Genomic DNA, 26,718 nt, shown 5'->3' on the forward strand with positions numbered 1-26,718 from the left:
TTGAGTTATGTTTTATTCAGCAGAAATTTTTAGTACTTCAAGTCCAAGAGGAAGGTATATCTCAAGTAACCCTGAGAGAACTGCTTCGAGAAGTGAGCAGGAGTTTTGCAACAAAGGGCAGCTAGTTGGAACAAAAGATTACTGTTAATTAAAAAAAAAAAACAAAACTAGATATCCCGTGGAATTCAACACTTTTCTATGTATGGGCAGATGCAAGAGACTGGGCTCACTGAAATAATTACTTAGATGTGTACCTCAGTTATCTGGGCCAGTATCTTGTGTTTTCACATCCTGAGTTTTCTCAGGGCTCATGTAGGGAGTGGCTGCAGTCCGATCACTGCTGTTTGCTATGCTAAATCACTTCAGTTGTGTCTGACTCTTTGCGACCCTATGGACCATAGCCTGCCAGTCTCCTCTGTCCATGGGATTCTCCAGGCATGAATATAGAATGGGTTGCCATGCCCTCCTCCAGGGGATCTTCCAGATCCAAAGTTCGATTCCATGTCTCTTACGTCTCCTGCATTGGCAGGCAGATTCTTTACCACTAGTGCCACCTGGGAAGCCCCCTGATGGCTGCTAGATGAAAGGTATTCTTCATTTCTTTTCTGAGTTCCCTCAGGGCTCACTGGTTGCTATCAGTGGCTGCTATCACTGATGACTGTGACATCTTTTGTTTACTGATATGGCAGGCAATATTTTATTTCTCAATATATATACATATACGTACATACATACATACATATATATACATATATACATACATATATATTAAATGTGTGTGTGTGCTCAGTCATGTCTGGCATTTTTTTTGCAACCCTAAGGACTACAGACCACCTGTTCCTCTGTCCACAGGATTTTCCAGGCAAGAATAGTGGAGTGGGTTGCCATTTCCTACTCGGGGGCATCTTCCCAATCCAGGGATTGAACCTGAGTCTCTTGCATTTCTTACATTGGCAGGTGTATTCTTTACCACTGAGCTGCCTGGGAATATATATTAATAAAAGTGGCCCATTTTAACAAAAGTATAATGTCCCCTTAGGAGTACTCTCATCTAGGAAAGCAGGTCATATCCCTCGCCTTTGTACACTCTGTGTGAGCTTTATTTCAATGTATTTGGTCTCTGTCCATGGTCTAGCACTGGCTTTGCCCCGAGATCATGGGTCACATTGTCCAGTCTTGCTCTACAAGTGCTGGGGCAGCACTGATAAAAACAGATGGAGAGACCCTCCTTTTTGGTATATCAAAGCCTCCCAGTCTCTGGGGACTTTCATTTTGGTCTGTTGCACATTGTCACACTTGCTGCCTCACTCCATCTCCCAACTTCCTATTGGACATATGGGCCTCTTCCTTTTGGTTGTCTGGTCATATGGTAACTCAGCATGTGGTCTGATGAAAGAGAGGTGACTTTGTCATAGCTCTGAATATCAAAATCTTTTTCTAGATATCTGTTCATCTCAGGCCAGGCAGAATGAGAAAAGGAATATTTCCACCCATATCAGTAAAGAAAGGATGTTACAGTCAACAGCGATTGCAAGTCACCACTGATGGTGAGCCCTGAGGGAACTCAGGAAGGAAAGAATACCTGCCATTTAGCAGCCACCAGACTACAGCCAATACCAAAATCATATTGATTACATTCTTTGCAGCCAAAGATGGAAAAGCTCTAAATAGTCAGCAAAAACAAGACCGGGAGCAGACTATGGCTCAGATTATGAACTCCTTATTGCCAAATTCAGACTTAAATTGAAGAAAGTAGGGAAAACCACTAGACCATTCAGGCATGACCTAAATAAAATCCCTTATGATTATACAGCATAAGTGACAAATAGATTCAAGGGATTAGATCTGATAGAGTGCCTGAAGAACTATGGACAGAGGTTCGTGACACTGTACAGGAGGCAGGGATCAAGACCATTCCCAAGAAAAATAAATGCAAAAAGGCAAAATGGTTGTCTGAGGAGGCATTACAAATAGCTGTGAAAAGAAGGGAAGCTAAAGGCAAAGGAGAAAAGGAAATATATATACCCATTTGAATGCAGAGTTCCAAAGAATAGCAAGGAGAGATAAGAAAGCCTTCCTCAGCAATCCCTGCAAAGAAATAGAGGAAAACAATAGAATGGGAAAGACTAGAGATCTCTTCAAGAAAATTAGAGATACCAAGGGAACATTTCATGCAAAGATGGGCACAATAAAGGACAGAGTAAAGGACAGAAATGGTAGGGACCTAACAGAAGCAGAAGATATTAAGTATAGGTGGCAAGAATACACAGAAGAACCATACAAAAAAGATCTTCATGACCCAGATAATCACAATGGTGTGATCACTCACCTAGAGCCAGACATCCTGGAATGTGAAGTCAAGTGGGCCTTAGGAAGCATCACTATGAACAAAGCTAGTGGAGGTGATGGAATTCCAGTTGAGCTATTTCAAATCTTAAAAGATGATGCTGTGAAAGTGCTGCACTCCATATGCCAGCAAATCTGGAACTCAGCAGTAGCCACTGGAAAAGGTCAGTTTTCATTCCAACCCCAAAGAAAGGCAATGCCAAAGAATGTTCAAACTACCACACAATTGCACTCATCTCACACGCTAGCAAAGTAAGGGTCAAAATTCTCTAAGCCAGGCTTCAACAGTATATGAACCGTGAACTTCCAGATAGTCAAGGTGGATTTACAAAAGGCGTAGGACCCAGAGATGAAATTGCCAACATCAGTTGGATCATTGAAAAAGCAAGAGAGTTCCAGAAAAACATCTACCTTCTGCTTTATTGACTTTGCCAAAGGCTTTGACTGTGTGGATCACAACAAACTGTGAAAATTCTTCAAGAGATGGGAATACCAGACCACCTGACCTGCCTCCTGAGAAATCTGTATGCAGGTGAGGAAGCAACAGTTAGAAGTGGACATGGAACAACAGATTGGTTCCAAATCAGGAAAGGAGTATGTCAAGGCTGTGTATTGTCACCCTGCTTATTTAACTTATATGCAGAGTACATCATGAGAAATGCTGGGCTGGATGAAGCACAAGCTGGAATCAAGAATGTTGGGAGAAATGTCAGTAACCTCAGATATGCAGATGATACCACCCTTATGGCAGAAAGTGAAGAAGAACTAAAGAGCCTCTTGATGAAAGTGAAAGAGGAAAGTGAAAAAGTTGGCTTAAAACTCAACATTCAGACAACTAAGACTATGGCATCTGGTCCCATCACTTCATGGCAAATAGATGGGGAAACAGTGGAAACAGTGGCTGACTATTTTTCTAGGCTCCAAAGTAACTGCAGATGGTGACTGCATTCATGAAATTTAAAAGACGCTTGCTCCTTGGAAGAAAACTTATGACCAATCCAGACAGCATATAAAAAAGCAGAGACATTACTTTGCCAACAAAGGTCTGTCTAGTCAATGCTATGGTTTTTCCAGTAGTCATGTATGGATTTAAGAGTTGGACTATAAAGAAAGCTGAGTGTTGAAGAATTGATACTTTTGAACTGTGGTGTAGGAGCAGACTTGTGAGAGTCCCTTGGACTGCAAGAAGATCCAACCAATCCATCCTAAAGGAAATCAGTCTTGAATTTCATTGGAAGAACTCATGCTGAAGCTGAAACTCCAATACTTTGGCCACCTGATGTGAAGAACTACTCGTTGGAAAAGACCCTGATGCTGGGAAAGATTGAAGGCTGGAGGAGAAGTGGACGACAGAGGGTGAGATGGTTGGATGCTATCACCAACGCGATGGACATGAGTTTGAGTAGGATTCAGGTGTTGGTGTTGGACAGGGAATCCTAGCCTGCTGCAGTTCGTGGGGTCACAAAGCGTCATGGGGTCACGCTGAATGACTGAATTGAACTCAACTGTGACTACAGCCACTCCCTAAGAAAACTCACCTCAGGATGAGTTTTCACTCCAGATATGAAAACAAAGAACACTGGCCCCAGGTAGCTGAGATGCATATCAAAGGAACAGTTTCTGAAATGATAAATTCCTTAACTTGAGATATCTGGTTTTCCTTTAATTAACAATAGTCTTTTGATGTTCAGACTACCTGCCCTTTGTTGAAAAACTTCTATATAACCTGACTGCCCCCACCACCTCCTCAGATCAGTTCTCTCAAGGTTTCTTGAGATGCTGCCTCCTTGGCTTGAAATCCTAAAAATTCCCACCAAATAAAACGTAGCTCTCAACTTTTAGGTTGTGAAGACATTTTAAGTCAACAAGTACACACCATGTAAGCTATTTTTGACTGCAACTGATATTGTAATGTCTTATATGTACACCCATCCTGGGTGATATGTCAAATAAATGACCTTCAAAAGGATCATAAGCTTTAGTTTCCTTCTCTTTAAATAGAGATAATGATTCCTATAGCAAGTCAGTGGAGCCAAAGCAAAATAATGGATAAACCTTTGTGAATTCTAAAGACTCATATTCATATAATTTATTTCACAGATACAAGTATTTTCAAGAGACTTGAAATGATGTTTTTAGATCAAGAATAACCATGATAAAAAATTTGAAAACAATTAAATTATTCAAATGCTACTTCACTTGAGTCTCTGAGTGTAGATTTTAACTTCATATATTTATAACTCTTTCATGAAAGAGTAGAGAAAACCATAAAGTGTAATTAAAAGAATTCTAGAAAATTATAGAATATTGCAGATCAAATACCAGTGCAAAAACCATACAGACTGGTTATCAGTTGGAATATCCTGTAAAGATGTGGAGGTACCAAATAAACCCATTCATTCCCAACAGAATTAAAAAGTGTTTAGAAATAGAATTTCATAAGTACAAATAAAAAGATAGATCTAAGTTGTATCTGGCCTATATGTGTGTATATATATATATATACACACACATATATATGCATATGTATATGTATGCATGCATATGTATGCATATATATGTATGTGTATATATATATATATATGGCTAATGACCTAAGACCAACAGAAGTGTCTGCCCAGGGCGCAGATTGTGGCTATAGGAAAATGGTTCTTAAAGGAAAAAAAAAGAAGAAAAACCTAGAAATATCATTCTCACTCTCCTTGGATTTTGCTAATCTATGGTTTTCTAATACTTAAAGAGTCCTTGAGAGTGTGTTAGGGATAGTGCTAAGTGCTTTATGTGGCTTAACTCATTTCTCCTCATTACAGTCCTATGAAGCAGTCATGCCATTATCAATCCATCTTGCAGATAAAAAGACTGAGGCTTGTTTTTTTATGTTTTTATTCATTTAATCCTACTACATTCCTAGGGAGTATTTACACTATTATTCCTGTTTAATTGATAAGAAGCCCTAGGTTCAGTTGGAGAGTTAGGAAAAAGAAGCCACATTAACAAAGAGAAAGGGTGGACTTAAGTTTGTGAACTTCTGATAAATAAAAGTTTACTTTGCAGTGAGACTAAAATAGGCAGGAAATGGCAGCAAGGAGCAGAAGTGGGTCCTTTTCCCTGGTAGGTTTCTGTCTGTAGAACCAAGATTACCACCTGTGAGCCTTTGTTTAGGGACGTGGGGAGAGGTTTATGGTGCTAGTAGCAGCAGTGGTTCAGTTCAGTTCAGTTCAGTCACTCAGTTGCGTCCGACTCTTTGTGACCCCGTGGACTGCAGCACGGCACGCCTCCCTGTCCACCACCAGCTCCTGGAGTTTACTCAAACTCATGCCCATTGTGTCGGTGATGCCATCCAACCATCTCATCCTCTGTCGTCCCCTTCTCCTCCTGCCTTCAATCTTTCCCAGCATCAGGGTCTCTTCAAATGAGTCAGTTCTTCGCATCAGGTAGCCAAAGTATTGGAGTTTCAGCTTCAGCATGAGTCCTTCCAATGAATATTCAGGACTGATTTCCTTTAGGATGGACTGGTTGGATCTCCTTGCAATCCAAGGGACTCACAAGAGTCTTCTCCAATACCACAGTTCAAAAGCATTAGTTCTTCAGCACTCAGCTTTCTTTATAGTCCAACTCTCACATTCATCCATGACTATTGGAAAAACCATGGCTTTGACTAGATGGACTTCTGTTGGCAAAGTAATGTCTCTGTTTTATAATATGCTGTCTAGGTTGATCATAACTTTCCTTCCAAGGAGTAAGTGTCTTTTAATTTCATGGCTGCAATCACCATCTGCAGTGATTTTGGAGCCCAAAAAATAAAGTCTGCCCCTGTTTCCACTGTTTCCCCATCTGTTTGCCCTGAAGTGATGGGACTGGATGCCATGATCTTAGTTTTCTGAATGTTGAGCTGTGGAAGCTCATGAAAAAAAAAAAAAAACAATGATAGCTGAGCTCTATGCTAAACATGTCTTAATTTTCAGATTAAGCATTTGAGATTGGCAATATAATTATCTCCATTCAGAAAACAGGGACACCGAGGCTGATAAATGTTTGTTGTTGTCTTAGTCGCTAAGTTGTGTCTGACTTTTGCGACCCCGTGGACTGTAGCCTGCCAGGCTCCTCTGTCTATGGGATTTCCCAGGCAAGAATACTGGAGTGGGTTGTCATTTCTTTCTCCAGGGGCTCTTCCTGATCCAGCAATCAAATCTGTGTCTCCTGCATTGGCAGGCAGGTTCTTTACCACTGAGCCACCAGGGAACTCCAGATAGGTAAGTGACAGAGCTCAAATTCAAAACCATATATTCTGTCTTCAAAGTGTATCATCTTTATCAACATGTGAGTTTCTATTACTGCAGTCCCTAATAATGATTGGTATGTAGCCAAATTATTATGTAAGCAAGTTGTGGGGAAAAAATGGCATAGGTCATGCATAAAACTTCGTTAAATGAAACAAACTAATTTTTTTTTTGTCATTACCTACTGACTCATCTTTGTCCACACTTTGATTGACTGAAGTTTTATTCTTCCCATCCTGACCTAACCTTGAACTCTTTTCTTGACATCTATTCAAAGGGAAAAGGAGAGAGGGAAAAAATGGTTCAGAACACCCACATATTGGAATATAAAGTTGAAAAAGCCAAGCCACTTAAAATTTTGGTCCGTCCTCATGCATAGCATACATATTAACACTCTTAATGAAAGACTCTAGTGAATTAATATAATTAATATAAAGGTTTTAGGAAAATGCCTACTTGCTTAACCTCTCTGATAAAGTCACCAGAAAGAACTCAGCAGCTTAATCTGTATCAAGGTGACCGAGCTAAAACAATTCTGTATCATGTTTATACATTGACCTCCTTTTCTAATGTTAATTTATAACTCCAAGGGAAGGATCATTTCATGCCTAATGAGGATGACAAAACGTGAGGACAATGATATAACATGGTGAAATGGAACAAGGTTTACTGGTTGGGAATCTGGAAGATGACTGTTAGCTCTGCCACCAATGAGCAGCTGTGTGACCTCAAACAAGTTACTTTATGTCTCTGGGCTTCAGTTCCCAGAAATGTGAAAATAACGGGTTAAATTAAGTAATCTGGAAATACTTTAAAAGGTACAGTTACTTTAAAAGGTAGTTACACTTCCAATCGGAGTGTGAAAGTGCCCCAGATACTGCTGGGCATACTGGCCATCTGTTTAGAAACTGAAACACTCTTGAAAAATAACTCGTGTGTCAATTTACGGGATCCAGGGCCATGCTCAGAAAAATAGTGAGTGGCCAGATGAAGTCCAAATCCTAGAGGTAAGAGGTTTGCCAAGAAATTGTCCCAAAGAAAGACGTTTACATACTGGCAAAGCCATGTGATCTCGTAGTGTCGGGCACTCAAAGATTAGTGCTCTCATCCACCCACGCATGGGTTCCATAGGGATGGATAGGATTTTTAAGCCAAAACTTAAGTATAATAGCTATTTCATCCTGCCCTGTAAAATCCTCTGATGTCATCAACACCGGTTGGGGCCCCTCCAGCTGATTAGATGGTTTAGCACAATGACTGGAGCGTGGAGTCCAATTGGGATTGAACTGAGCTCCAACCCGCCACCTTCCAACTGTGTGACCTTAGGCAAGTGACATAATAGTTCTGAACCTCAGATTCTTCATCTCTCAAATGAGAATTATAATGTCTCCTCTCTCAAAGTCTATTGAGAGAGTTTAACTTAAAAACTGCTGGAAAGCATTCAAGCAGTGCCTGGCCAGTAGCATCTATTCAATGGGTGCTAGTCTTACTATGGACACCACCATGCCTGAGATTGCCATCACACCCAAACTGAAGAGCAGAGAGCCTTTCTTGGCCGCATGAGTTCATCACAGGCCCCAAGTGTGGGGTGATGATCATTACATGTAAGTGTGCAGTGTCCTCAGAGGCAAAGGGAAGCCTTCCTTACTGAGTGAAATGTCATTGAGTTAGTGGTCAGGCCAGGCCAACACAGGGGCACCAGGGGAGCTGCACACTGCTGTGCTTACAGAAAACCAGTGGCCACCGGTGGGAAAGTTCTTTAAGCACTGAAGGGGTGAAATGACAGCACCTTCCAAGAGCAGTTGTTTGTTTTTTCTTTTTTTTTTTTGAAGCATTGCACAACTTACGGGGGGATCTGCAGAATATCCCTGGAAAGTATTTTCAAGGAACTGTCAGGGGATCTTGGAAAATCTGGGTTCATTCATTGCATCTAAAGGGAAGCCCCAGTGACTCAAGTGGTAAAGATCTCCCTGCCAATGCAGGAGACATGCAAGAGGCACACGTTCAATCCCTGGATCGGGACGGTCCCCTGGAGTAGGAAAGGGCAACCCACTCCAATATTCTTGCCTGGGAAATCCCATGGACAGAGGAGCCTGACAGGCTATAGTCCAAGGGGTTGCAAATGAGTTGAACATGACTTAGCCATGTTTATTTATTTATTGAGCCATCACTATGTGTCAGGAATTCTTCTAGGGTCTCTGCCTTCATGAAACTTGCATTCTAGGACTGACAGTATGTATATAAATAGCAATAAGTCTGTGAAAATAATAAACTGTCTTGGAAACTATGACAGAGAGTGCAGGGGTCTTCAGGCAGGGCCCCACTGTGCAGACGGCACTGGAGCTAAAACCAGAAATGAGAAGAGGGAACTCTTCTTGGGAAGATTTGGGGCAAGTGTGGGTCAGACAAAAGGAACATCAAGTGCAAAGATCCTGGGTTGGGAATGAGAGACAAAGCAAGGAAGGCTGCAGCAAACAAGTGAGCAAGTAGTTTGAGGTGGGAGAAGTCAGGGGAAGCCAGATGGATCTCAAAGGACCTCTCAGTCCACACACACACACAAATGTCATTGAAAGAAAAGCCTCCCAAACTAAAAGCCAAAATAAGCAATAGGGTAAAATACCATTCTAAATATCATCTCTAAACAGACGAATGAAGCAATGGAGTTTATTATCAGAGAGGCAAGTCATCACATTCAGCATGTAGTACAGTACAATGCTGGGCTGTGAGGTTGCATAAACTCCATGTTCTGAGGCAGTGTCCTATTCATTTCTTATCAAAAAGGAGTCAGTGGGCTGTATTTTCAAACATTATTCTAATAGAAATTAGTAGATGTCACGGAATGACCTTGGACCCATACCAGAAGGTCAGGGGTCAAGCTCAAACTTCATGACTGTAACATCTAAGTGGAAGACCTTGAAAACTCCACTTGACCTCATTGAGAGTATTTGCTTATCCTTAGGTTTAAAATAATTGCTACCACGTAGGGCAATTATAGGGCTTCCCTCATAGCTCAGTCAGTAAAGAGTCTGCCTGCAATACAGGAGGCCCAGGTTCAATTGCTGGGTTGGGAAGATCCCCTGGAGAAGGAAATCGCAACTTACTCCAGTATTCTTGCCTGGTGAAACCCATGGACAGAGGAGCCTGGCGGGCTACAGTCTATGGGGTCGTGAGAATCGGACATGACAGCGACTAAACACAGACACACAGGACAACAGTGAAAATTAAACAAGATAGTGAAGGACAGGGAAGCCTGGCATGCTACAGTCCATGGGGTCAAAATGAGCCAATCAGGACTTACTTATTACCCAAATATTTCTTAGTGGTTTTATGTTTCTTTTTTAACATTTCTTATTAAAATTTCTTGTAATTGCTGTTTTGAAGTAAAACCACTAGAGGTCAGAATTTCACATAAATTGTTTAAGGAAACCACCAACGTTGGGGGAAAAAAGAATGTTTTTCTACTAAGCAGCATAAAATAATAAATTTAAGGTGCAGAAAGAAAAATAAAAATGGCTTTCAACAAATAATTTTTGATAACTAGAGCAATACTCATTCTCAAAACTGCTATTCAATGGACTTAGCCAAATAGGAAGAAGAGGGAAAGACAAATAGAATTTGTTAAGTATCTATTCATGACACCGATACAGTTTAAGGTTCACATTGATTATCTGATGTTATTCTTAAAACAGGTCTGTCGTGAAGCTCATTTTGCAAATAAAGAAACTCAAGTATAGACAGATGTGATACCATCCTGAATGAAGATCAAGCAGGTACAATCCAATGTTTTCCACTAAGTCAAGTTTGTGAAACAGTGCAAGAAAATGGTGTCTCTGTGTTAGACAATATACTATATGACAGATTAGCATTAACAGTTTTCTGTTTGCCACTCTATATATTTTTATTTAATTCCAAGTCTCCTAAACGAATCTAGAGAAAGTTCCTTTTATTGTCTGTTTCTCAGCATATTTAGAAGTTTCTGAACACGGTGCTGATAAATACGGTATTGAAATGATTAGCCATGAAGAAAAACACAGACCAGCTTGCTTTTAGGAAAAATATTTTGAACAAGAGCAATAATCTAGTTCTTTAAAATGTTTACTGAGCCATCAAACCTTTCTTTTTTATCATTTTGTAGAGATAAACATATAAATCTGCCTTATTCAGGGGTGGGGAGGACTATCATCACGTTCATAAGAGGATGAGGTAGGGTGGATGGCAGTCTATATCTTGAGGGAAGACAAAAATCATTTTTGTGTTTTTGGGGTATCCACAATTCTAGCACAGGGCACAGAGCAGAGGGAGGGCAGTGATGAATAGGCCCTTGATGCTATACGTGTTGTGCGCATAGAGGCAACTTGCAAAGAAGAAATGAGTTACGTGGGTCCTGACCCCAAGAGTTTTTAATCTAACACCAGCTCAAAATGTAGGTACAAGTTTTTCCTTAGCTTGAAGCCTTTAGCATTGTACATGATGCCTGGGACTTAGTAGGTATTCAGTACGCTCCAGCATCTTGGAATCACTTTAATAAGAAGGAAATGTGGAATCCATTTGATGCCAGGTCCCTGGGCTCTAGGGGAAGAAGAAATTGTACCAAGTCCGTAACAGACTTAGTTCTGGAACCCGGGGTTCTTAAGGGGTCCTTCCCAAGTGTTTCTTCCCTGGGAGCACTCACTTTTTCCTTCTGTCACATTCTCACTTGTAATCATCTCATAATTTCTACACACACTCAGGAAGAGAGTTAAAGGGGTTTCCACTGTTTGGAATCTTAAGAGAGTTGCTAATGGGAAGGGGAAAGTTTTGTGTTAAACTAAAAAACGAGAGTTGGAAGATTCATGTGGACACTATGCTGGTATCCAACATATATTAATTGCTCTCTGCTTTCCCTCCTAAATTATTTACCATTTCATTGCTCATGACACTGATACACACACACACACACATATATATATATATATATGAAAAGTGTAAAAGTGTTAGTTGCTCAGTTGTGTCTGACTATTTGCAATCTTATGGACTGTAGCCCATCAGGCTCCTCTGTTCATGGAATTCAACTGGAGTGAGTTGCCATGCCCTTCTCCAAGGGATCCTCCCAACCCAGAAATCGAACCCGGGTCTCCGGCATTGCAGGCAGATTCTTTACCATCTGAGGCATCAGGAAACCATATACATATATATATACACACACACAATTTAATGCATCTCTTGTACATAAAATAGTGCTTAGCACATTCAATATATGTTGCCTGAGTTGAAATGACTAGAATCATTGAATTGGAGTACACCGTCTTTTGGACATTATTTTAACAATACTTTGTCCACTCTTCCTCCAGTTTGAAAGTTGCGGTTTCTCTGTAAGGAAAACTGCTTAACAGTTCTATTCTCAAATGGATTCTCCCATTTGAAGGGACAGAAAAATTAATTTTTTAGCATTTTCCATGAACACCCTGGAATCATACAAAATTTCCTCTATTCTGTGAAAAGTCCAATAATGGTTTTAAGTAAATACTTTGTTTCTGATCGAAACTTTCTTTTCTGAACAGTGACCCTCGCATTATTCATTTATTCACCCAAGAAATTATTTGGAAGCCCCAAGGTCTCATTGTTCTTCCTTGCATTTATTTTATGGTATCAAAGGTTAAAACTTAGATTGCAATCTTAGGAGGAAATTAATTCACTGATTAAGAAAAATGCACTTTAAGCAATACACATTTAAATCACTGACAAGCACAGGGCGATGTTTTTCTGTTTTGTTTTGTTTTAAGATCTTTCTTTCAACTAAAAATTTTAAGCAGCTGCTATTCTTCCACCCTGTAGCCTGGAGAAACATAGCATGAATTACTAACGAAGGAGAACCGATCTGTACTGCAGTAACCACTTTCAGAACAAAAGGGTCAGAGCTGAAATCAAGAAAACAGGAGCATTTTTTTAATCAACCAATTGCTTGACACGCATTTGGACCTTGGCCCTACCTGAAAAAAAAAATTCCAATATTCTATCATCCTTCTGCTGAAGGCTCTTGGCCCTAAAGTCTCCACTTGCAAATAAAGAAATGCTTATTTCTATACCACCTCCAATCCTTTATTTATTTTTATTTATTTATTTTTTTTGGAGGGGGTTGTTTGGTTTTGAAGAACATAGAAGTATAATTATAAACATACTGATCTTTCAACATTTGCTATTTGGAAAAGGCAGGCTACAAGAAAAAGGGAAAACATGTCTGATGTTTGGTCTGCAACTACTATGTTCCAGACGTTAAATATTTTTTGCAAATATTACTTTATTTAATCATTACCCCAGTGGTGAATGGAGAGGATGATAACACTTTCCCCCACCCCTAAGATGAAAGAGCTTAGGTTCAGAGAGTTAAAACTTTTGTTAAAGAGCATGTAGTTAGAAAGAAACGAAACAGAAATTTTCAGCCAGGTCCATGTCTCACTAAAGTAATTTTTTCTGTTATCCCACACCCCTCAAAATGGACCACACACTTTGATTATGACTGTAGAAAAATATGATTGATAGGGGACATAAGTTTAAGACATGGAAGAAATAAAAACAATATGCTGAGATGACAGTGCCATTTTCCTTTTTTTTTTTTTCTTACTGCCACCTCCAATTCTTGAGGGACCTTTTCCTCTTCATTGGAACCCAGGAGTCCATTAATTTATGAAATGTATGAAAGAATTAAAGTTTACTGAGCTTTTGTCTAGTAGCTTTACCAGAATCAGTATGAGAAAACGGTTGGAGTAAAAACAGTCCATGAATAGAGATGTTATTAACAAAAGGATTCCTGACAGTCAATGTCGCGTCTGTGTATCCCCCTGGAGCTGCATGGAAGGCAGAATATTCCTCTATCCCAGGTGAATTCTATCACATCCGTGTCCCAGGCTTCCACTCCCTCCCCAACTTCTCTTACTTAACATCAAGGGAGATTTTTTTAATAAGTATCAGGACATTGATTTTCCTAAAATAGAAGGAAAGTAGAACTCTAGGTGGGAGAGGAGAAAACTCTAGGGAGGAGAGTAGAGAAAGTGGGAGTTAGAGGGGCACTGAGCAGTGAAGTAAGAGAGCTCACTATTAGATGGGAAATTTTCACTTTTTTCTTTCCTCACCTTTGGGTCCTGGTGAAATGGTGTGTGTGGCACAGACTTCAGTCGTAGGACGACTGTCGAGGTCCAGACCCAGACTCTGAATTTGCAAAAGAAAGAGCACCAGGAGAATGAACTGGTTTCTTCGAACTCGGGCTCCAAAGGCACCCATTGCTGTGGTTTCCTCAAAAAAGGGCTGCCCCACAGTGCCAAATAAACAGTTTGATTTTTAATGAAAACTTCTTCTTTGGGGAAGAAAGGGAAATATCTGGAACACACATTCCAGAAAGGGCTGTAAAGACAGGAAGGAAGCATATCCTAGGTTGTTTATTTTCTCAGTGTTTCAAATGAGCTGTACATTTTCCAGACTGTTTACTTTCAAGTGACAAGAGTTTATTGAAAATTATCTCTGAACCAAACACTCAAGTGTGCAGGTCAGTAGAAACACCCCAGAGAATAGAACAGATATACCTTTGGCTTAGTACACGAATGGATAATTTAATGCCCAAATTGCACTTAAATGTTGGGGTTCCAGAAGGACTGAGCCAGAGATTTTGTGAATTGCCAACATATTATATAATTGTTGTGCATGGCTTTGAGCTTTTTAACAAGGAAATATTAATTACCTGCTTCTCGTGGCAGTTGAACACTAATACTCTAACTGTTCTCCATGAGCTTATTTCCTTCTCTTGCTACAAAGAATTGTCTTAGGGTTAAACCCCAAAGGAAAGAACACCACTTACTGCAAAGCAATTAGGCAAGAAGTATCAAGAATGTTAAAAATATGTATAACCTTTGCCCTAGTAACTGGCCTTCTGGTACACTGTCTTAAAGAACTATTCTGAAATGTGGACAAAGCTTTGTTTAAAAGATGTGGCCAAAAGGGAAGGGACATCATTTGCCTAATGATATATTGTTGTTGTGTAGTAGCTAAGTCATGTCTGACTCTTTTGTGACCCCATGGACTGCAGCCCACCAGGATCCTCTGTCCATGGGATTTCCCAGGCGAGAATACTGGAGTGAGTTGCCATTTCGTTCTCCAGGGGATCTTCCTGACTCAGGGATCAAATTTATGTCTTCTGCATTGGCAGGAAGATTCTTTACCACTGAGTCAATGATATCTTAAGGGTTGCCAAATCATAGTACATACAAATGCATGAGCGTACAACACAACACTTTTGTTAAAAGAAGGAAATGGCAACCAACTCCAGTATTCTTGCCTGGGAAACCTGATGGACATAGGAGCCTGATGGGTTGCAGTCCATGCGGTCACAAAGAATCAGATACGACTGAGCGACTAAACAATTCTGGAGGCTAGAAATCTGAGTTCAAGGCATTGGCAAAGCATGTATCTTCTGAAGACACCAGGAGAGGATCAGTTCCAGGTTCCTCATAGCCCCTGGTAGTGCCTTGAGGCACTACTACGGTATGAGGTCTTGCGGGTAGGACTTCAACATAGGATTTTTTTTTTTTTTTTTGGCCTGAGGAGACTCAATTCAACCCATAACAACAGACTAGTAGTATGACTAGACTCATCTTTTCATAAGTCATACAAGGAAAGGGAGGGAAAGGAACTGGCATTGTTTGAATAGTCATTATGTGCAAAGATAGCCTTGGTCTCTTAACTTGCTTATTTTCTTTAAACCTGAAGACAGCCCTGTGGAATAGATAGTAATTCCCTCGTTTTACAGGCAAAGTACCTGAGGCTCAGAAAAGTTGAGCAGTTTTCCCAAGGCCTCTGTGATGGCTGCTTTTAAGAGTCAACTTGACTGGATCATGGAGGCCAGACCCTTGGCTATATACTTTTTCTGGGCATGTCTGTGAGAGTGTTTCCAGGTGAGCTTAGCATTTGAACTGGTAGACTGAGCAAAGCAGCTTGGTCTCCCCAAAAGAGGGGCTGTCTTCCAATGCATTCAGTGCCTGAGTACAACAAAAACACAGAGAAAGGAAGAATTTGCTCTCTGCCTGAGTGCTAGAACTGGGACTGGTGTTGTCCTACACTTGGACTAGAACTTACAGCATCATGTATGCTGGTTCTTAGGCCTTTGGACTGGGACAGGGATTTATATTATTGTCTTCCTCGATTCTCAAGGTCTTTGGGCTTAGCCTGAAGCTATGCCACTAGCTTTCCCGGGTCTCCAGCTTGCAAATGGCAGATCATGAGACTTCACATCCTCCACAATCATGTAAGCCAATTCCATCTAATAGATCTCTTTCTTGAGGTATAGACATGCATATCTGTAGATATAGGCATATACAGAGGGATAAGCTGAAGAATGTACAGAATGAAGCAGGGCAAAGGCTAATAGAGTTTTGCCAAGAAAATACATTGGTCATAGCAAATGCCCTCTTCCAACAACACAAGAGAAGACTCTACACATGGACATCACCAGATGGTCAATACCAAAATCAGATTGATTATATTCTTTGCAACCAAAGATGGAGAAGCTCTAAACAGTCAGCAAAAACAAGACTGGAAGCAGACTGTGGCTCAGATCATGAACTCTTTATTGCAAAATTCAGACTTAAATTTAAGAAAGTAAGGAAACCACTAGACCATTCAGGTATGACCTAAAGTAAATCCCTTATGATTATACAATGGAGGTGAGAAATAGATTTAAGGGATTAGATCTGATAGACAGAGTGCCTGATGAACTATGGACAGAGGTTCATGACATTGTAAGGGAGATAGGGAGCAAGACCATCCCCAAGAAAAAGAAATGCAAAAAAGCAAAATGGCTGTCTGCGGAGGCCTTACAAATAGCTGTGAAAAGAAGAGAAGCTAAAGGCAAAGGAGAAAACGAAAGATATACCCATTTGAATGCAGAGTTCCAAAGAATAGCAAGGAGAGAAAAGAAAGCCTTCCTCAGCGATCAATGCAAAGAAATAGAGAAAAACAATAGAATGGGGAAGACTATAGAGATCTCGTCAAGAAAATTAGACATACCAAGGGAACATTTCATGCAAAGATGGCACAATAAAGACAGAAATTGTATGGACCTAACAGAAGCAGAAGATATTAAGAAGAGGTGGCAAGAATACACAGAAGAACTGTACAAAAAAGATCTTCATGACCCAGATAATCACGATGGTATGATCACTCACCTAGAGCCAGACATCCTGGAATATGAAGTCAAGTGGGCCTTAGGAAGCATCACTATGAACAAAGCTAGTGAAGGTGATGGAATTCCAGTTGAGCTATTTCAAATCCTAAAAAAAGATGCTGTGAAAGTGCTGCACTCCATATGCCAGCAAATCTGGAAAACTCAGCAGTGGCCACAAGACTGGAAAAGGTCAGTTTTCATTCCAATCCCAAAGAAAGGCAATGCCAAAGAACAGTCAAACTACCACGCAATTGCACTTACCTCACACGCTAGTAAAGTAATGCTCAAAATTCTCCAAGCCAGGCTTCAACAGTATGTGAACTGTGAACTTCCAGATTTTCAAACTGGTTTCAGAAAAGTCACAGGAACCAGAGATTAAATTGCCAACATCTGCTGGATCATCAAAAAAGCAAGAGAGTTCCAGAAAAACATCTACCTTCTGCTTTATTGACTATGCCAAAGCCTTTGACTGTGTGGATCACAATAAACTGTGGAAAGTTCTTAAAGAGATGGGCATACCAGACCATCTGACCTGCCTCTTGAGAAACCTGTATGCAGGTCAGGAAGCAACAGTTAGAACTGGACATGGAACAACAGACTGGTTCCAAATTGGGAAAGGAGTAAGTCAAGGCTGCATATTGTCACCCTGCTTATTTAACTAATATGCAGAGTACATCATGAGAAATGCTGGACTGGATGAAGCACAAGCTGGAATCAAGAATGCCAGAAGAAACATCAATAACCTCAGATATGCAGATGACACCACCCTTATGGCAGAAAGCAAAAAAGAACTAAAGAATCTCTTGATGAAAGTGAAAGAGAAGAGTGAAAAGGTTGGCTTAAAGCTCAACATTCAGAAAGCTAAGATCATGGCATCTGGTCCCATCACTTCATGACAAATAGATGGAAAAACAGTGAGAGACTTTATTTTCTTGGTCTCCAAAATCACTGCAGATGGTGACTACAGCCATGAAATTAAAAGAAGCTTGCTCCTTAGAAGAAAAGTTATGACCAACCAGACAGCATGTGAAAAAGCAGAGACATTACTTTGCCAACAAAGGTCCATCTAGTCAAGGCTACGGTTTTTCAAGTAGTCATGTATGGATGTGAGAGCTGGACTATAAAGAAAGCTGAGCAGTGAAGAATTGATGCTTTTGAACAGTGGTGTTGGAGAAGACTCTTGTGAGTCCCTTGTATTGCAAGGAGATCCAACCAGTCCATCCTAAAGGAAGTCAGTCCTGAATATTCATTGGAAGGACTGATGCTGAAGCTAAAACTCCAATGCTTTGGCCACCTGATGCGAAGAGTTGACTCATTGGAAAAGACCCTGATGCTTGGAAAAATTCAAGGCTGGAGGAGAAGGGGATGACAGAGGATGAGATGGTTGGATGGCATCACCGACACCATGGCATGCTGCAGTGCATGGGGTCACAAAGAGTCGGACACGACTGAGTGACTTAAATGAACTGATGTATACGGGCTGGCCAGGTGGCTCAATGGTAAAGAATTCATCTGCCAAGCAGGAGACATGGGTTCAGTCCCTGTGTTGAGAAGGTCCCCTGAAGAAGGAAATGGTCTGGAGAAATTTCATGTACAGAGAAGCTAGGCGGGCTACAGTCCAAGGGGTCGCAAAGAGTTGGACTTAGTGACTAAGACAACAACAATACAGATATACACAGACAGATCTATATCTACACAAAGATACAGATAAGATATAGATAGATAAGGATATATCCTGCTGGTTCTGTTTCTCTGGAGAACCCTAATAGTCCCCATTGAAAAGGGGACAAAAGAAATTCAAATACAAATTATGCCTAAAAATTCCTGCTTTAAAATGCTATTTGGATTGCATAAAGCTGAATATACTCAAGGTTTGAAAGTGCATTCATTTTCATACATGCTTAAAATGTCCAAAGTGGATGCATTTGTCAAGTTAACTGTGATAGGAAAATGGAATTAATAGAATGACGTTAGAAGCCTCAAATTTCACATCTGTCATAACCAGATGTATGACACAGAGCAAATCACTCAACTGCAATTGCGACAAGGCATATAAAGTGAGTGTGGACTTGATATTTAATGTACTTTCTGAATTCTATGATTCTTTGAAAATAGGTGTTCTTTAAGCTATTTAGACTATTCTAAATCTATTTCGCTTCTTTCATTTCTTTTTTAAGCACTGACTGGCACACAATGAAAATGCATTCATTACATCTATATACAGAGTTCCACTGGTAACAGTTTAAAGCAATAGTCCTTAGTATTTTTCCTTGAATGCCCTATTCCTGCGTCTTTTCAACATTTTTTTAAAAAAACTCACAGTGTATATAATATCTTTCCATATTAATGAATAGACTATCATATCAAAATTTGAATTATTTCCGATTATTCATCACACATTTTATATATAAAATGTGATTTAGTCAATCAGTGCCCTATATATTCAATCAGTGCCCTATTGTTGGGAATTGAAACTTTCTAATGTTATAATATCGTGATAAACATCTTTAGAGTTCAAACTGTGTTCTTATTCTTTTTGATCTTGTAGAAGATGAATGTATTTGACTTGGTAACTCACTGAATGCTGAGAGCAAGAGACAAAGAGAAATTTTTAAAAAATAATTCATATATTGTCAGCACATTGTTCTGTCCTTTCTCATGGAGACTATGGTCTCCAGATTGATTTCTTTCTAATCTGGCTTGGAAATTATAGTTCCCTTTTCCCCTCACTGATAAATATGGGAGATTATAAATAGGTGGATATTCAAAGAAGAGGACTTTCATAGACTAGAGAGGACTGCTCTACTTTTAGCTATGATTTACCAAGAAATGTGATCTTAAAAAACACTTTTCAGTTTTAATCTGGATGACAAGAAAAACACTACTGCCACTAAGAAACCCTGGTTATGGAAAAAATAATTCTGAAAGGAAAATAATGAGGCTGGGTAAGTTTAAAGGTCAGGGAAATAACAGGATGGAGATCACAAGGCAGGCATTTTGGAATGCAGGTTATGTTTCCAGGGGAAAGTCTAGAATTTGAGATTTCAGTTGGAGAGTGAAAAGAATGGAGATTACAGATAAAAGTGGAATTTTGAGTGAGAAAAGAAGTTCAAGAGTATGAATGCCAACAGAGTCTAAGTTCAGGGGATCAGAAGGTGAAAGGAGGGTTAGCAAACAGATCACAGAGGGAGCAAAGTGTCAAGGAAACCAAAGGACAAGAAAGTCTAGGTGTATAATTGGTCCCAATGAATGCATGGAAGCATAAGATGAAGGCTGAGATAAGTCATGGGACTTAGAAGTCAATAATTTATAAATAGCACCTTATGAATGAAAGAGATCACTTGGTAGAGAGATTTCATGAAGATGAGAGAAAAGGAGTGACAAGGAGTTCCATGACCAATGGGAAAGTCATTATTGAAAGTCACAATCATAAGAAAACTATAATAACACAAATCTATTGACATATATTTCTCCTGCTTACTTACCTTCAGCATCTAAGAATATGCTGTATTAGTACTCCTTAAGAGTTATAAACAGTGCTTAAACCAGAGTGCTGTTAAAAATTAAATGGTATGATGAGTGAGACAATGGAATCTAGAATAATTTACTATGAAATCTGTCAATGAAGAAAAGAAAAATAATGTAAAGAAGGTACTAATGAAACCACATTTGTGAACCACTGAAATTTGTGAGCCCGTCGCTATTGTTTAAAAACTTTGTACAGGTTCCCTGATAACTCAGTGAATATGGATTGAATGAATGACAGAAATTTTAAAGGGGGAGAGAGGATTGAATAAATGAAAGGAAGTCATCAGATGATGTTAAATGTATTTCTTGTGAAAAATATCTGATGTTTGCTTGAAAACTACTGAGATTTAAGAAGTAATTCTCCATTATTTAGAAAATGAAGTCAGAAGTTGAAGTACAAGTCAACTCTGGTTTTTCTTTAAAACATAGTTCTGAAATAAACAATAAATCAATCAAGTTGTCAGTTCGTATAAACTTAGAAGAGGTTAGATGGAGCTAGTGGTAAAGAATTCACCTGTCAATGCAGGAGAAACAAGGGATGTGGGTTTGATCCCTGAGTCAGAAAGATCCCCTGGAAGATGACATGGCAACCCGCTCCAGTATTCTTGTCTGGAAAACTCCATGGACAGAGGAGCCTGGCAGGCTATAGTCCCAGGGCCGCAAGAGTTGAACAAGACCAAGCCCCACCCCCCACCCCCGCCACACACACAAATAAATCTAAAAAGACAAGGATTAGTGACTCATTTATGAAATTGCCCTGTGATTCCACATTTTCCTGAATTTTTCATCTTCCATTTCCCAAGGCATTTGAAACTTCAGGTTTAAGATTTATTCTTGTCCAGGGTGAATAACAAGTGATATTTCACCCCCTTCCCTTTCTTCTACCCATTTTTCATGGTGAATGGTGGCCCCATAAAAAATATGTGCACATTTCAATGCCCAACCCTGTGAATGTGATCTTAGTTGGCAAAAGGGTCTTTGCAGATGTAATAAGCTAAGGACCTCAAGAAGAATTATCTGGATTATCTGTGTGTTGTGTTAGTCACTCAGTCATGTCCAACTCTTTGTGACCTTGTGGACTGTAGCCCACCAGGCTCCTCTGTCCATGGAATTCTCCAGGCAAGGATTCTGGAGTGGATTGCCATTTCCTCCAAGGGATCTTCTCAACCCAGGGAGGGAACCCAGGTCTCCAGCATTGCAGGCGGATTCTTCACTGTCTGAGCCACTAGAGAAGTGAATTATCTGGATTATCTGGGTGGTCCTTAAATCCAATAGCAAGTGTCTTTATAAGAGACACTCAAAGGAGACACGGGACAGAGGAGAAGGTCACATGAGGAAAGAGGCAGAGGCTGAAGTTATGCAGCCACCAGCTCAGGAACCCCTGAGTTACCAAATTAGGAGTTACCAAAATCTAAAAGAATCTAGGAACCACCATTTGCCTAGAGCCTTCAGAAGGAACTCAGGCCTGCCGAGCCTCCATTTCATACTTCTGACCTTCATAGTTTGAGATAATAAATTTGTGTCATTTTAAGCCACCAACTCTGCATTAGCTTGTTACGGCAGGCCTAGGAAACTAAGATACCATTCTTGGGATATTCATTCCCAGTTGTTGGGAAGGAATGACGTACAATACATTTACTTGGTGCCTGACAGAGACTGTGTAACATCTGTTCTTGTGCATTTTAATTATTGTGCATCCAGCTTAGATGCTGTCTGGAGGGAAATGAAAAACAGAATATGAAACAAGCATATCCCAAGGCCGAAGTGTTTTACTAGTTAAAACAGGAGAACAACAAAAGATGAGGACAACCTCATCTCCTGAAGGAATTTCCTGACAAGGTGATATAACTCAACTCTGGACTTGGTTTGGTCTTTGTCCATTCCCATATAAGCATCTTATTTGATTAAAATTCTCTCTTGTTAAGCTAATTTAATTGTTTGATGTTTGTAAAAAAAATAGAAGTTAATAGAATGGCTTTTAAAATGACATATTTAGAAAGCAAATGCTAACAGACATTCATAAAATTATTTTTTTTATATTTTAAGTATCATATTTATAAAAGCATATTAAAAAAATCAAATCATTTTAATAGGTTTATGAGATAAAACACAAGCCTCCTGTTATTCCTGCCCTATTGTTTATTCTTGCTCCTGTGAGGACATTATTAAAATCATTTCTTCTTCTTTTATCTCTTCCATATTTTTAAGCAAAAAATTTATACTGATATTCTTGAGTTTTATTTTTTTCAATTAAATTGACTTAATTGGAAAGTGGAGATATCTTCTCTTTCATCCCTAGTCCTACATCTTCTTCCACATATGTTTCATTTATTTCTCTTTATAATTTAATATTATCATTTATACAATATTCAGTGTATTATCATGACTGTAACAATTATTCATAGCTGAATCACATAGTGCATTATGATGACATTTTGTTTCCTGAACTAATTTTGTTTTCACAATATTTAATAACTGTGTTGTTTTCTTTTACATGGCTTTCTATGTAGCAACCCTATAATAACTACTCATTCTTTGAGATTTGTCAGTTCTGTGTAAAGTGTAAAATGTTCAACTAGTTTCCACTACTTTTCTTAGAAATAACTTCTTCCTCTGCTTTTCTTAGAAATGCGTCAAGTTTCTTGTACCATCTTGACTGAATGTTATTTAGGCTTGAGGTAGAGCTTTCATTTTGGGACTTTCCTTCACTGTCTAAGAACCTGAATTACTACTCCTTTTCCTGTATCAACATTTTTTTTCTTGGTTTTATCCTTCACCTTGTGTTGTATTTTCCTGAAAAAGAATGAAGCTGCATGTCTGAAATTCAGATGCTGCATGTCTGAAAATGTAATAATTCTATCTCCAAATTATGTTGTATTTTGGCTGGGTATAGAATTCTGGGTTGAAAGTAATTTCACCATGACATGAGAAAACATCATTCTACTTTCTTCTAGCTTCCAGTATTGCTATTAAGAAGTTTGATGTCATTAAAATTGTCTACTCTTTGTACAGAATATTGTTTTCCTTTCTCTGAAAGCTTTTAGGAGCATTTCTTTAGACTTTATCTACTGAAATTTCAGTAGTATGTCCTTAATTTGAGCCTTTTTGCATTCACTGCTCTGCGTTATCTGTAGTCACTTTTCTATTGCTTCTTCTCTTCTGTAGTATCTATCATAATAGATTACTATTATTATTTGTACTCCATTATTGCTATTTTGGTGACATTCTGGAGGAAATAGAGCATAAATATGTAGATTTAAGCTGCCATATGGATTCAGATACTCCAAAGATTACCTTATCATATAGTTTCAAGCAACTCCTTCAGGCAGGTGTCCTAAGGTGAGACTCAATGAGCATATTCTTTCCCCTAAAAATTAGTCTTGGGGAGGATATGGCTACAGGAAGAGAGTAGGGCATCCTTTTCATATAACATGCATGAAACTAAACAAAATTATTAAAAATAAACTATTTCAGAGTTCTGAAAATTGACCAAATAAGATAATAAGTGTAAAAACATTTATTCTTGAAAAAACTGTCATAGCTTTGTATGAGAACATGAACGTATGAGTCCTTCATGTGTGATGCCAATTCCATCTTTCCTCTATCTCAGATTGTGAGCATAGTAGTTTTATCAGTAAAAGGGAGTCCCCCAAATCCAACAACTTTGCTGCCACAGACAGACTTAATATGGAGCAATGTATGTGAAAATATACATTAATGTAACCTACTAGTGAGTACAGAAATAAATCTTCACACTGATTGTTGGCAAAAGTACCAAGGCAATTCAGTGAGGAAAGTGATAGTATTTTTTAACAAATGATGCTGCAGGGAAAACTGAATTGCTGCATGAAAAGAACTTAGAACTACATCTCACATTGTACTCAAAAATTAACTCAAAATGGGTCAAAAACTGCAATATCTGGTGTGCTGCGATTCATGGGGTCACAGAGTCGGGCACGACTGGGCAACCGAACTGAACTGAACTGAAAGGACAAAACTATAAAACTTATAGAAGAAAACATAAAATAAGATCCTTGTGACCTTGAGTTGGGCAAAAATTTCTTAGATATTACACCAAAGTTATGACCCACAAAAAACTGATAAATTATATTACTTTCAAATTTAAAACATTTGTACTTAAGCACACATATACATCATTATGAATAAATAGACAAGTCACAGATTGGAAGAAATTATTTGCAAACCATATATTCAATAAAGGACTTGTAAAAAGCTGAATAATAAAATGCAACTGACTAAATAAAAAAGCATGAGCTAAATAACTGAACAAACATCATCACTGACTCGATGGACATGAGTTTGAGCAAACACTAGGAGATGGTGATGGACAGGCAAGCTTGGCGTGCTACAGTCCATGGGGTTGCAAAGAGTAAGACACAACTGAGTGAACTGAACTGACATTTCTACAAAGACAGCAAATAGCTAATATAGGTATGGAAAGATGCCCAATGTCATTACTCATTAAGTTCCAATGAGATACCATTAGCCACAGATTAGACTAGTCATAATAATAAACCAAATGATGGTTAAGTGTTGGCTAGGATGTAATAAACTGGAACCTTCCTTCTTTATTGGTAGGGATGTAAAATGGTACAGTCACTTGGAAAACAGTTTGGCGGTTTCTTTAAAAGGTAAATATAAACTTAAAATATAAGCTAGCAATTCTACTCTTGGAAAGATTTCCAACAGAAATTAAAATATATGTCCACACAAATACTTGTACATGAATGTTCATAACAGTGTTATTCATAATAGTCAAAAATTGGAAACAAGACAAATGTCCATCAAGCAGTGGATAGATTGTGTCCATCAGGCAGTGTACCCACACAATGGATCAATAATGTCAGGATCAAACTACTGATACATGTAACAACATAGATGATGATGCCTCTCCAAATGATGCTTAAGTAGAGGAAACCAGGGGCTTCCCTGGTGGCTCAGTGGTAAAGAATTCTCCTGCCAATGCAGGAGACATGGGTTTTATCCTTGGGTCTGGAAGATCGCTGGTGAAGGAAATGGCAGCCCATTCCAGCATTCATGCTTGGGAAATTCCACAGAGGAGCCTGGCGGGCTACAGTTGTCACAAAGAGTTAGACATGACTTAGTGACTGAGCATGCAAGCAGAGGAAACCAGACAAAAATTCCTACATATTATATTATTTCTTTAACATGGAATTTCTAGGATTGGCAAGATTTTCAAGATAGAAAGCAGATGAGTGGTTGCCTGAGGCTGGGGGTGGAAGCAGGAATTGATTTCACATGGGCACAATGGAACTTCAGGAAGTGATGGCTCTGTTATAAAACTGTATTACAGTTACAGTTGCACAACTATATAAATACACTAAAAATTCCAATTCTTCACTTACAATTGGCTAATTGTATGGTATATAATTTATACCTCCATAAAACTTTAAAAAAATCACACAGAAATGAAAAACAACTAACATTAAAATTACCTTCCAAACTCTTGAAATGTTTTAATCCTCAAGAAGTGTTTGTAAGCCTAGAATACATCAATTAGAAAAATTTGCCTCTGCCTCCACTTTGGAAATCAGTTCTGGTAGATTCAGTAAGTTATCAATCTTAAAATTGCTGCCATGTTAGCACCTAAAGAATATCTTTATGTGAGGCTTTTTCAATCAAAGCAATCAGTAAAAAAAACAGTAGCCAGAGAAAAGAAAAAACTTAATATAAATTACTAAATTCTATTATTTAAATAAATCTGAGTATAAGCTTAATTACAAAAATTAATTACACTAAAGAGCATGAGTATCCCCAACCGGTTACTTAGAGATCAATACCTTCTTCTGGCTCTAATGTGTCTTGAGGCAAGTTTCTGATTTTCATTATTTTGTTCTGTGATTAATTATACACAGCAATTTCTTGAATAATATTGGATGAATTAAAATGGATAATTGTATGGGCACATAATGATAGGGGTTTGAGTTTTAATGATAGATGTGTGTGACACAAATGCATTTATTCACCTACTGATTCAACAGCTGTGTATTATTTATCAGATACTGTAGTATAATGTCTGAATTATTTATCAGATATTATAGTTTAATATTTGTGTCCATAAGGCACAGAATTTTCCTTAGGGAATTCATTATATTTTGGGGAAGACAGAGAAGTTTAAAAATACTTGCCAGTTTAAGTTATTTCTTAAATTTTTTCCCATTCTGATAGGGACAAAGAACAGGTATCCAGTTGTCATGGAGACTTAGATGAGAGGGACTTGACTTAAGTTTTGTAGATTAGGGAAGTTTCCCTTAGTTGATGTTTCCTAAGCAGGTTTTAGAAACCTTATTGGAATTAGACAAATAAAGCTGAGAAGGGATAAAATGAAAACAG

The 26,718-nt window shown here is 38.8% G+C and overlaps 1 protein-coding gene across 4 annotated transcripts in view; it reads right to left on the bottom strand.

Annotated features, from left to right (window-relative positions):
- The window catches only part of COLEC10 (collectin subfamily member 10), a 124,118-nt gene that overhangs the window by 32,665 nt on the left and 64,735 nt on the right, over positions 1-26,718 (bottom strand). The window contains exon 1 of one of the 4 annotated variants that reach the window (XM_043879264.1): positions 13,736-13,979. The exons of the other annotated variants lie outside the window; for them this stretch is intronic. Coding sequence (XP_043735199.1) covers positions 13,736-13,883 — 148 coding nt within the window. The 5' untranslated portion in view covers positions 13,884-13,979. Of the gene's footprint in view, positions 1-13,735; positions 13,980-26,718 lie in introns of those variants that run through there. 4 annotated transcript variants of the gene reach the window in all.

The sequence above is a fragment of the Cervus elaphus genome, chromosome 21 (assembly GCF_910594005.1).
Source record: "Cervus elaphus chromosome 21, mCerEla1.1, whole genome shotgun sequence".
In the NCBI taxonomy this organism is placed as follows: domain Eukaryota; kingdom Metazoa; phylum Chordata; class Mammalia; order Artiodactyla; family Cervidae; genus Cervus; species Cervus elaphus.